At 38.9% G+C, this 13,225-nt stretch overlaps 1 protein-coding gene across 1 annotated transcript in view; it reads right to left on the minus strand.

Moving 5' to 3' along the window:
- Positions 1–13,225, minus strand: part of SPAG17 (sperm associated antigen 17) — a gene marked incomplete at both ends in the record, with an annotated part of 150,356 nt that overhangs the window by 50,096 nt on the left and 87,035 nt on the right. Inside the window, 3 exons of the mRNA XM_080647834.1 lie at positions 9,333–9,446; positions 10,620–10,775; positions 13,061–13,172. Of these exons, the coding sequence (XP_080503960.1) occupies positions 9,333–9,446; positions 10,620–10,775; positions 13,061–13,172 (382 nt within the window). The remainder of the gene's footprint in view (positions 1–9,332; positions 9,447–10,619; positions 10,776–13,060; positions 13,173–13,225) is intronic.

Genomic DNA, 13,225 nt, shown 5'->3' on the forward strand with positions numbered 1-13,225 from the left:
TGTGGAGAAACTGTGCCGGGAGCCTCTAGCACTCCTCACATCTTGAACTTTATCCTCCTCTGGGTTCCAGGCTGACACTCCCACCTGGATCTCCTTTTCTTTCTCTGGTCACTTTTGTTCTTAGTCTCCTTTCCTGATTCTTCCTCTTTTGTCAATCTGTCAAATGTTGCTAGTTTCAGAGGGTTTCCCCTTATCCTTATAAAACAGATGTCCTCAACTCTGGCTGTCCATGATAATTACTCATGGAGCAAAACAAAAACAGCAAATGCTCAGATCCCCACCTTGACCTACTGGATCAGACTCTCTGGGAATGAGGCCCAGGCATTTATATCTGTGAAACATCACATGTGGTTGTAATGCTCACCAGGGCTGAGTCTCTTCATGAGTGATCTCTTTCAGGACTGGGGCTCCAACTCCCTTCTATGTACTTGTTAATGACTCCAAAATTTACATCTCGAGAATTGGCCTTTCTTTTCTCAGCCCCACATCCTTATTTCCAACTACTTATTAGATATCTCCCCCTGGTGGTGATAGTGGACACATTTCAAACTCAGTAAGTCTCTCCTCTCCCAAGCTGGGCACCCCTATCAATGCCATGACTAATCATACACCCTATTCCCAAGTTAGATATTCAGATCATTCACATTTTCTCTTTTTGATTCACCCTATACACCCAAACAGTCACCAAGCCCTCGGAAATTTCTCTCCAATCATGCCTCTCCTATCTAAGCTTAGCACCTTAGCTCAGATTCTCATTTTCTTGTATTTAATTATTGCAGTAGTTTCCTAACTGGTTTCTGGCACCTCCAATACCACCATGTCAGTGCACTTTCCAAAATGTCACTAAAATTATGTTCCTAAAATGAAATCTGATCATATAACTTCCTGTCCCTTACTTAAAGACCTCTGCCACTCCCTACTCATCCCAGGCATGCAATGTTCACCTTCCTCCATTCCAGTCACACTCAACTTTTCACTGTTCTGTAAAGATGCCATGCTTTTACACATTGAGCATTTACATAAATGGCTCTAACTGCCTAGGACTCCCTTTCCTTGTTGCTTTGTCTGGGTAATCCCCACTTCTCTCTAAAGTCCCATCTCAGATGCTTTACCTTCTGTCCGAAGTATTTTGTAGCTGTTCCCAGTACTATGTTTATACATAATTTCTACCACTGGCCCAGTTATTTCTCTATGTTTTCTTTTCCCATTAGGCAATTAATTTTTTGAGTAATGGTACCATGGTTTCATTCATCTTAGTGGCTGTGTCAGCAAGTTGCCTGGCCCATTAGAAGTACAGTAGGCATATAAACAAGTGAATGGCATCCAGTTACAGGCAGTTGGAAACTTCTCCCTCTCATTCTCATCTAGTTACTCTTTCAGTAAATACTGATTGAATACCTAGTACTATGTACCATAAATTGGGTAGCCAATGATGAGTGAGACTACAAGGAACGAATGGGAAGTTCAGAAGAAGAAACCTCTGGGTACAATGTTGTGTGTTAAGCCTGTGATGGGAAGTACAGAGCACTATGGGAACCCAGGAGAGAGGTTATCTAACACAAATGCCTTCATTCAACCTACACTTTTGCTCTACTGCATAGTTTGCTTTTCCATAAAGTTGTTGTGCCTTTATACTACATAGTTTGTACACACGATTCCTGGCACCTAGAATTCTCTGCCTTTGATTCTTTGCCAAGGCAATTCTCACTCACCCCTAAAAACCCCAGTTCACATGCTACTGCTGCTTGATCTGTGCAGCATTTCTCAGAGCAAGTAACTTGTATGCTGAGACCTGAAGAGTAGGAGGAAGTTTAATTGTTGAAAGTGGTGGTGTATGTAGCAGGAAAACATGTTGTGAGCAAGTGGCACAGCATGAGATGTGTGTTATTGATAAAAGAAAGCACAGTTTACAGATAAGAGAAAGCATAGTTCATTCAAGGAACTAACAGGCACAAAAGGAAAAGGGTAGCCAAGATGGGAAAATAACCTAAATATCCATTAATAGATGACTGGATAAATAAAATGTGGCATATACATATGACTCAGTGTTTATAAAGAAAAAAATTCTACAATATGTGGCAACATGATCCTAGAGGTCATTAAGCTTAGTGAAATAAACCAGACACAGAAAAACAAATACTGCATGATTCCACTTATATGAGGGATGGAAAATAGTCCAATTCCATCAGAGTGGAATGGTGGTAGCCAGGAGCTGTGGGGAGAAGTAAATGGGAGTTACTCATTAGGTTCTCATAAGGTTCAGTTAGGTGAGATGAGCAGGCTCTGGAGAACTGTATATACCCAATTAAGGGGGACAATTGAATTGAAAATTTGCATAGCCATTAGCAAGTAAAAGTTCTAAAATATTAGTTATTATATGTGTCCTTAAGGAACTTATAATATATTTTTTAAAACTAATGCATTCAACTTTTTAAATACACAGTAAGTAAAATATTACTTATTATACACACTATAAACATTTCCAAATGCTGTACTTATCACCTGAAATTAGCAACATTTGTTTTAAATGGAATAATTACATATTAACTTAAAGATTAAATTAAGAATAAGAAAACCAGGAAACAGCAACAACATAGTCGATAGAGAGTAGAATGTAAACTAATGATAACCTATGTTCAAAGTGGATAGGATTTTTTAGTGACTGTGTGATAATGAAACTTAATACATAATGTTAGGCACTAAATGACTTCTCCAAGTGCCAGTTTAAAAACAAATCAAATACAAAATTAAAAGACAAAACCGCCAACAAAACAAAAATATTAACAATGTAATGGGCTCTCTAACTCACTAAAGTATTACAATATTTGGCACAATATAAGGCCCTGGATTATAATCATCCACGGGAATGTGTGTCTGCAGAAACGGAAGTCCATAGTAAGGCAGATCATTAAATCACCACACAGTTTTAAGGCGATATAGCATAGGGATTATCTTTTTATTTTATAAAACTTTAAAAAAATCAGTTGTGGTTAGATCCCTGTAAATGCATGGGAACCCACAAGATTTTCTAATTAGTTCTTGGTAAAGCAACATATTATTTTGTGGTTTGTAAGGAAATAACTTCCAGTTGGAAAATTTGTTTATTAAAAGTGGAGTAAAGAAATCCTTCAAGATGTCCAGTGAATGGCTCCTTTAAGCCTAATGTTCTGAAGCACACTGAATAGTTCGATAATCACAGGATTCATAGAAATATTATTCTATAGAAAATCAAGAGGATTCCTTGCCTCACCATGCTTTCTTTGGCACCAAATAACAGACTTATTTTCATGGACTAGTTAACAAAGATAACTGGAATATATATATGTGTGTATAAATGATCTTATATGTCTATGTGATTATAAGATTGTATATGATGAATGCTATTTCAAAGTGCTGTTATTTTCTATGTATAAAAGATTACATATGTATGTGTATGTACATATACACACATATATGTATGCACATCCACATATATTCCAACCATTCAGGAGATGAGGGGCATTACATCAGAACATGTTTCTCCAGGAGGAAAAAATGGCGGCAGAATAGACAGACATGTCCCGAGCCTTGTCCCAGAGCAGATAGAAAGAACAGATGAGGGTCGCACTGGGAGTGTCTGTTGGTGAGTTGAGGAACAGCTATACTTCAGGAGACGGTGGGAAACTGCTGGACGGGGCTCCTCCTGACCCAGCAGCCATCATTGCTGCTGGGTTCCCTCCCGGAGTGACCAGCTCAGACGCAGAGATTGCGCCATCTTGAAGGGGAAAGTGGATGTTATCGGAAGCCTGAAAATCTACACTACGCACCCACCGAACAGCTGCGAACCCCAGAACACCGGTCCCCAATTGGCACAAACATGCAGATTCAGAGGAGCTCTACACTCCACCATGGAAAGGAGAGAGAGAACTACATAACCAGACACCCGGAGAAGAGAGACCATGGGGAGACAAAGAAACAGCCCACATATGAAAGAAAAGCAGGCATCACCAGAAAAGGAAGTAAACAAAATGGAGGCAAGCAACCTGTCAGAGAAAGAATTTGGAGAAATGGTCATAAGGTGGTTGAAAAGAATGGAAGAGAAATTCGACAATATGTGTAAGAACCAAGAGGAAATAAAGAAGAACCAAGAAGAAATGAAAAATGACATTGCTGCTGTAAAGAACTCAATAGAAAGCATCAAGAGTAGTCTAGAAGAAGCAGAGGACCGCATCAGTGAGCTAGAAGACAAGGTAGGAAAAAATACCCAAGTAGAGCAGCTTCTAGAAAAAAAAAATTAAAAAGCAGGAGGAGAGCCTAAGGGAACTTTGGGACAACACGAAACAAAACAACATCTGCATAATAGGGGTTCCAGAAGGAGAGAAAATGAAGAAAGGAATAGAAAACCTGTTTGAAGAAATAATGACAGAAAACTTCCCTGATATAGGGAAGAAAAACCCACACAAATCCAAGAAGCTCAAAGAGTCCCAAGCAAAATGAACCCCAAAAGACCGACACCAAGGCACATTATAATTAAATTGGCAAACACCAACGACAAAGTAAGAATCTTAAAAACGGCAAGAAAGAGACAGAAAGTTACATACAAAGGAACCCCCATCAGACTAGCAACTGATTTCTCAACAGAAACTCATCAGGCCAGAAGGGAATGAAATGAAATATACAAAGTCATGCAAAGGAAGGGTCTGAATCCAAGAATACTGTACCCAGCAACACTATCAATCAAAATTGAAGGTGAAATCAGGAGCTTCACAGACAAAAAAGAACTAAGGGAATTTATTACAACAAACCAGCAATGCAAGAAATGCTAAAGAGTCTGCTGTAAAAAAAAAAAAAAAAAAAAAAAAAAAAAAAGAAATAGGAAGCAAAGAAGGAACACAGGGGTAAAGAATAAAAATGGTGACAAATAAGGACCTATCAATAATAACTTTAAATGTAAATGGATTAAATGCCCCAATCAAAAGACATAGGGCAATGGATTGGATAAGAAAACACGACCCAAATATCTGCTGTCTACAAGAAACCCACCTCAGAAAAAAAGACGCACAAAGACTGAGGGTGAAGGGATGGAAAAAGGTCTTCCAGGCGAATGGAAATTAAAAAAAAAGCTGGGGTAGCAATACTTATATCTGACAAATTAGATCTCAAAGTGAAGGACATAACAAGAGATAAGGAAGGCCACTTCATAATACTAAAGGGAGCAATCCAACAAGAAGAAATAACTCTGGTAACCATATACGCACCCAATACAGGAGCACCCAAATACATAAAAAAAAAAAAACTCCAGGAAGATATCAAAGGAGAGATTGACAGCAATACAATCATAGTAGGAGACTTTAATACCCCACTATCACCATTGGACACATCCTCTAAACAAAAAATCAGCAAAGAAACATCAATCCTAAATGACTCACTAGACCAGATGGAATTAATTGACATCTTCAGAACACTTCACACCAATGCCACAGAATATACATTCTTCTCAAGGGCACATGGGTCATTTTCAAAGATAGACCATATGTTGGGACATAGGCAAAGTCTCTTCAAATTCAAGAAAATAGGAATCATATTAAGCATCTTCTCAGATCACAGTGGCATAAAACTGGAAATCAACTACAATAAAGACAATCCAAAAAAATCAAACACATGGAGACTAAACAGCATGCTATTCAACAATGACTGGGTTACCAGAGAGATCAAAGAAGAAATAAAAAACATCATGGCAACAAATGACAATGAAAACACAACAATCCAAAATCTATGGGACACAGCGAAAGCAGTCTTGAGAGGGAAGTTCATAGCTCAACAAGCCTACTGAAAAAAACAAGAAACAATGGGAATAAATTACCTAACCCTACAACTCAAAGAGTTAGAAAGAGAGCAACAAGAAAAGCCCAGTGTAAGCAGAAGGAAGGAAATAATAAAGATCAGAGCAGAGATAAATGACATTGAGACCAAAAAAACAGTATAAAAGATCAACAAAACCAAGAGCTGCTTCTTTGAAAGGATAAACAAGATTGATGAACCTCTAGCCAGGCTCACCAAGAAACAAAGAGAGAGGACCCAAATAAACAAAATCAGAAATGAAAGAGGTGAAATAACAACAGACCCCACCAAAATACAAAGGATTGTTAAAAAAACATACTATGAACAAATGTATTCCAACAAACTGGACAACCTGGAGGAAATGGACATATTCCTAGAAAAATATAACCTTTCAAAACTCAATCAGGAAGAATCTAAACATCTCAATAGGCCAATAACTATGGAAGAAATTGAAGCAGTCATCAAAAAGCTTCCAGCAAACAAAAGTGTGGGGCCAGACGGCTTCACAGGGGAGTTTTACCAAACATTCAAGGAAGAACTGAAACCTATCCTCCTCAGACTATTCCAAAAAATTCAAGAGGAAGGAACACTTCCAAGCTCATTCTATGAAGCCAGCATCACCCTAATACCAAAACCAGATAAAGTCAACACAACGAAAGAGAATTACAGGCCAATATCCCTCATGAACATAGATGCTAAAATCCTCAACAACATTCTAGCAAATCGGATCCAGCAGTACATCAGAAAGATCATATACCATGATCAAGTAGGATTTATCCCAGGAATGCAAGGATGGTACAATATCCACAAATCAATAAACGTGATACATCACATAAACAAATTGAGAGATAAAAATCACATAGTCATATCAATTGATGCAGAAAAAGCATTTGACAAAATCCAACACCCTTTCTTGATAAAAACTCTCAACAAGGTGGGAATAGAAGAATCATACCTCAACATAATAAAAGCCATATATGATAAACCCACAGCTAACATCATACTCAATGGGCAAAAACTAAAACCATTTCCCCTTAGAACAGGAACAAGACAGGATGCCCACTCTCACCCGCCCTGTTCGACATAGTACTGGAAACATTAGCCATTTCAATTAGACAGGAAGAAGAAATAAAAGGCATCCAAATTGGAAAAGAAGAAGTAAAGCTGTCCTTATTTGCAGATGGCATGATATTGTACATAAAAAACCCGAAAGACTCCATCTAAAAACTAATAGACTTAATAAATGAATTCAGCAATGTAGCAGGATACAAAATTAATGTCAAGAAATCTATGGAATTCACTATACAGCAACAGTGAACTTACAGAAAGAGAGACTAAAAAAGCAATCCCATTTACCATTGCACAAAAAAATTAAGATACCTAGGAATAAACTTAACTAAGGAGGTAAAAGACCTATACGCCAAAAACTACAGGACTCTGAAAAGAAGAGATAGAGGAAGACTCAAACAGATGGAAGCACATACCATGTTCATGGGTTGGTAGAATCAACATCATTAAAATGTCCATACTACCCAAAGCAATCTATAGATTCAATGCACTCCCCATTAAAATACCAGCGGCATATTTCACAGACCTAGAAAGAACTCTCAAAAAATTCATCTGGAATAAAGAAAGACCCCGAATAGCCACAGCAATCCTAAGAAAGAAGAACAAAGTAGGTGGGATCTCAATACCAGATTTCAAGCTGTATTACAAAGCCACTGTTCTCAAAACTGCCTGGTACTTGCACAAGAACAGACATATAGACAAATGGAATAGAACAGAGAATCCAGATATCGACCCAAATCACTATGCTCAATTAATATTTGACAAAGGAGGCATGAACATACAATGGAGTCAAGACAGTCTCTTCAATAAATGGTGTTGGGAAAATTGGACAGATACATGCAAAAAAATGAAACTAGACCACCAACTTACACCATACACAAAAATTAACTCAGAATGGATACAGGACTTAAACGTAAGACGGGAAACCATAAAAATACTAGAGGAATCCACAGGCAGCAAAATCTCAGACATATGCCGAAGCAATTTCTTCACCGATATCGCTCCTAGGGCAATGGAAGCTAAAGAGAAAATAAACAAATGGGACTACATCAAAATAAAAAGCTTTTGCACAGCAAAAGAAACCATCAACAAAACAACAAGAAAGCCCACTGTATGGGAGAACGTATTTGCAAATGTTATCACTGATAAAGGTTTAATCTCCAACATCTACAGGAAACTTATACAACTTAATAAAAGGAAGATAAATGATCCAATAAAAAAATGGGCAACAGACTTAAATAGACCCTTTTCGAAAGAAGACAGAAGGAAGGCCAAGAGACATATGAAAACATCCTCAAAGTCACTAATTATCCGAGATATGCAAATCAAAACAACAATGTGGTACCATCTCACACCTGTCAGAATGGCTATTGTCAACAAATCAACAAATGACAAGTGCTGGCGAGGATGTGGAGAAAAAGGAACCCTTGTGCACTGCTGGTGGGAATGCAGACTGGTGCAGCCACTGTGGAGAACAGTATGGAGTTTCCTCAAAAAACTAAAAATGAAGCTCCCATTTCACCCAGTAATCCCACTTCTAGGAATATATCCCAAGAAACTAGAAACACCAATCAGAAAGGATATATGCACCCCTATGTTTATAGCAGCACAATTCACCATAGCTAAGATTTGGAAACAGCCTAAATGCTCATCAGCAGCTGAGTGGATTAGAAAACTAAGGTATATCTGCACAATGGAATACTATGCTGCTATAAAAAAGAAGGAATTCTTGCCCTGACCGGTTTGGCTCAGTGGATAGAGCGTCGGCCTGCAGACTGAAAGGTCCCAGGTTCGATTTGGGTCAAGGGCATGTACCTGGGTTGCGGGCACAACCCCAGTAGGGGGTGTGCAGGAGGCAGCTGATCGATGTTTCTAACTCTCTATCCCTCTCCCTTCCTCTCTGTAAAAAAATCAATAAAATATATTTTTTTAAAAAGAAGGAATTCTTACCATTTGCAGCAGCATGGATGGACACAGAAAGCATTATGTTAAGTGAAATAAGCCAGGCAATGAAAGAAAATTACCACATGATCTCACTCATTTATGGAAAATAAAGAACATTATAACCTGATGAATAAAAAGATAGATACAGAGGCAGTAAAACACCGAACAGACTGCAAATTACAGCGCGATGGCTGGGGAGTGTTTGGGAGGGAGGGAAATAGATCAACCAAAGGACCTGTATGCATGCATATAAGCACACCAATGGACACAAGACACTGGGGTGGAGGGGGGGGATGAGGGCATGCAACAGGGAGTAGGGGAGGCTGGGGGAAGGTCAATAGGGGGGGGGAAAGGAGATATATGTACTAATATATGTAATATTTTAAACAATAAAAAATATTGTTTTAAAAAAGAACATGTTTCTGAACAAGTGGGCAGACTGAGGACGGGCAGACACCCTTGGTCATGGGACACTATCCTTTCTGTCCTGTCTGCTTCACCTGGCGCATTTCCGCTAGGTCCATAGTAACTTATTGAGAGGCAGATTCCATTTTCCAAGGTGGCAGAAAAAGATCCAAACTTGCTGACAGCTTTATTCTTTGCATTTGATTCTTCTGAAAGACAAAATTGAAGCAAGGACATTTCCATTTTATTAAAAAGAAATGTAAGCAAAACACAATGCGAAGTGGAAATCAACTAAATATGCAAACACATGAATATGGTTAAGTAAATTATGACATATATACCAATGAATTAATATGAAATCATTTAAAAAGCTTGTTTACCAAGAATATTGAATGAGTAAGAAAATGCTCATGATAATAAAGTAAGAAAGGAACACACTATGAATAGTGGTTACTGCTGGGGTGGTAGACTTATTAGCCCCTATTACCTTCTTTAAATATTCCTATATTTTCTAATGTTTTATAATAAGCCTATATTTTTATATTAAGAAAAAACAAAGATAATTAATTTAACAATTCGCTTTAAATTCTTGGGTCAAACATTGTGTTCATAAGTTTGAAAAATACTGTGACCATAACTAAATTTATTAGCAAGCTTTAGTTATGTTTCTTATTACTAACTTGAGTCCAAAACATTTTATTAATGAACTCATCTCCTTTTTCAGGTGTAATCCTTATCACATTGGGCAAGAAACAATTAATTTCCCCATTAGGTGTTGCCTGGAGATGTTAAATGGTGTTATCAGGAAGTTTCATGGTGTACAATCAATGGACATCCACTTGAAAGTCTCATCTACTCGCAGGTGTAGACTCTTCTGGCCAAATTTAGGATTTTTCTCTTGTTCCTGCAACTTAAGAAATTTGCTACTACAGGGAGAACTAAATAATAGTGAGAGCGTAGGAGGAAACCCCTCATTTGCAATGAATATTGGAGAGAAGTTAAACCTTCAGTAGGAATCAACTAATAAGGACCTGATACAAGCACATACAACAAAATTCAGGCCACAGCGGACATTGCAAACTCAGTGTTGCTAAAGGTAGCCAGGCTAGGAGGAGGACTCTATATGACAACTGGAATCAAAAGCTGGGTCTCCAGAGGGGCAAAACCAAGTAAGCAGCCCACTAAAGATGGGCTATGTATATAATGTATATGCACATTACACTAGGGAAAATGTATATAACCAGAATGATAACACACTTCAGTTACCTTATGGGAAACTTACATGCTGAATGTGAGGGACACGTGTATTTCTGTCAGGTGGACGGGATAGATATATTTCTGAAAGATAACCCCTATCTACTGCCAGAGATGCCTCTGCTTACCTAGTTCAATATTTTTTTCTCCCTCTCTTTCTTCTTCCTCATCTTCTGAAGAATAATCCACTTGTTTTTCCTTTTTCACAATTTTCTTAGGGTCTTTCAGATGAATTATAAAATTGTGTTTGTCCTTTTTCACTTTCACTTTGATAAAAGTTGAGCCTGGGGAAGAATCATGGGATAGAAGATGGGCTGATTGTGATGCCCTGTTAAGCTTCTTGGCAAAACATCGAAATAATGCAGCATAGAATCAGTCAGGGAATGGAAATACCTAGGGATGTCCCCATTTTTATAAAAGGTGCCTAATAGTGAAATCCAGGAATAGATGGCAGGTGGATGAGGGAGATATTTGCAGCCTTTCTAATCACATCTCAAATCAAATTTATACTCACCTTTAATTACATGAAATAGTTAATATGAAAGGGTTTTGCAACTTATAAAGAATTACATAAATATTAGTTACAGTAGTTATTATTAGTAAGAATTTTCCAAACAATACATTCTTTCTTCTAGTGTTCTGACTCATTTTTTGTCTCCTCTCTCAGCCTTCTTCTTTTTTTAAATTCAGTATGATTGCACTATTATCTCTCAAAATTGATAAGATTAGGATAAAAACACTGCATTTACTATGAGCTATCTGAAGCATATATATTGTATGTATAAATCTTGGTAAGAGTGAGAAATAATTATTGAAAATACTATTACAAATACCATCATAAAACTTGAGTCCAGCGCTTTCCTCAGGTATGTGATTCTGAGCTCCAATTCTAAATAATAATAATTGTCCACTATACCCAGAGATGATATTCAAAATATTAAATATTAGTACATATGATAGCACAAGTAAATATGCATACTTATAAATTAATAAAAATCTTTTTCATGTTTTATAATAAACAAACCTTATATAATAAAATAGTCTGTCATTTGATGTCATATCACAAACCATTCTTTAAATAACTAGAGGTCTGGTGCATGAAATTTGTGCATGGGGGGGGGTGTCCCTCAGCCTGGCCTGTACCCTCTCTAATCTGGGACCCCTTGGGGGATGTCCAACTGTGGGATTGGGCCTAAACCGGCAGTCGGACATCCTTCTCACAATCTGGGACTGCTGGCTCCTAACCGCTCACCTGCTTGCCTGCCTGATTGCCCCTAACTGCTTCTGCCTGCCAGCCTGATCGCCCCCTAACCACTCCCCTGTGGGCCTGATTGACACCTAACTGCTCCCCTGACGACCTAATCGCCCTCAACTGCCCTCCCCTCCTGGCCTGATAGTCTCCAACTGCCCTTCCCTGCAGGCCCCATTGCCCCCAACTGCCCTTCCCTACAGGCCTGGTTGCCCCCAACTTCCTTCCCCTGCAGGCCTGGTTGCCCTCAACTGCCCTCCCCTGCAGGCCTGGTTGCCCCCAGCTGCCTTCCTCTGCCGGCCTTGTCGCCCCCAACTGCGCTCCCCTGCCAGCCTGATCACCCACAACTGCTCTCCCCTGCTGGCCATCTTGTGGCGGCCATCTTGTGGTGGCCATCTTGTGGTGACGTCACATGTGATGCCACCTAGGCTTTTATTATATAGAATATGAATAATTTGCAGGCTTTTTTTTTTTTTTAATCCTCATTCAAGGACATGATTTTACTGATTTTAAAAAGAGAGAGGAAGGAAGAGAGAGAGAGAAACATGAATGTGAGAGAGAAACATCGATCTGTTACATCCCATATGCATCCTGACCAGGGATGGAACCTGCAACCTAGGTATGTGCCCTGACTGGGAATCGAACCATGATCTCCTGGTTCATAGGTCAATGCTCAATCACTGAGCCACACTGGCCGGACTATGTGCATAATCTTGTGGACATTAAACAGGGTTCTGCTCACATCCCTCCACACTGCTCTCATCACAGCTCTCAGAGACCACTGCTCCCTATCAGACAATAAGCTGTCAAATAAAGCCCAGGTCCTCAAACCCACCTGAGGAATCTTTAAAGAACAATGAAAAGATAAGCCTTGCAAGATGCTTAGACAGTTCCCTGAGGCTATATCTGTGCTTTCCTTTAGGGTCCTCCAGACTAGGTTCTCTTAAATACTTCTGAATCTAGCAGCAGTTTCTTATCACTACAATAACTGGGTACCGGCCCCCAAGCTCTGTGCTCCAGAGCCCAAACAAGAAAATTTGCTCTAACCTCACAGTATGTGCTTGGATATTACACTATTTCCCAATGATATAGAAATATTTAAATATTTTAACAACTGGAACTTTCTATTTGTGTGTCCCAGCTAACCTCTCAGGTGGCCTGTGCCTCATGGGGTCAATTACAACAGATAAATCTGAGTGTGAAAATGTTGAATGCAGTGGGCACATGACCACTCTCCCCTATTACACTCAGGAGTACAAGGGCCCAACGTGACTGAAAAGGGTAGCTTCCAAGCCATTTAATGCTGCTTTCCAAATGTACCTTTTTCAAATGTTGTTTTTTCAACTTCAATCTGTCCTCCATCCGAAGGATACAGATAATAATTTGTTCCTGAGATTTGGATGGGTATATCTCCCATATTGTATCCACGAAACTAAAAGAGAAAACATATGCTTTGAGTGGGGAACTGCAATCAACAAAAATCAG

This window comes from Plecotus auritus, assembly GCF_963455305.1.
Source record: "Plecotus auritus genome assembly, chromosome: 12".
In the NCBI taxonomy this organism is placed as follows: domain Eukaryota; kingdom Metazoa; phylum Chordata; class Mammalia; order Chiroptera; family Vespertilionidae; genus Plecotus; species Plecotus auritus.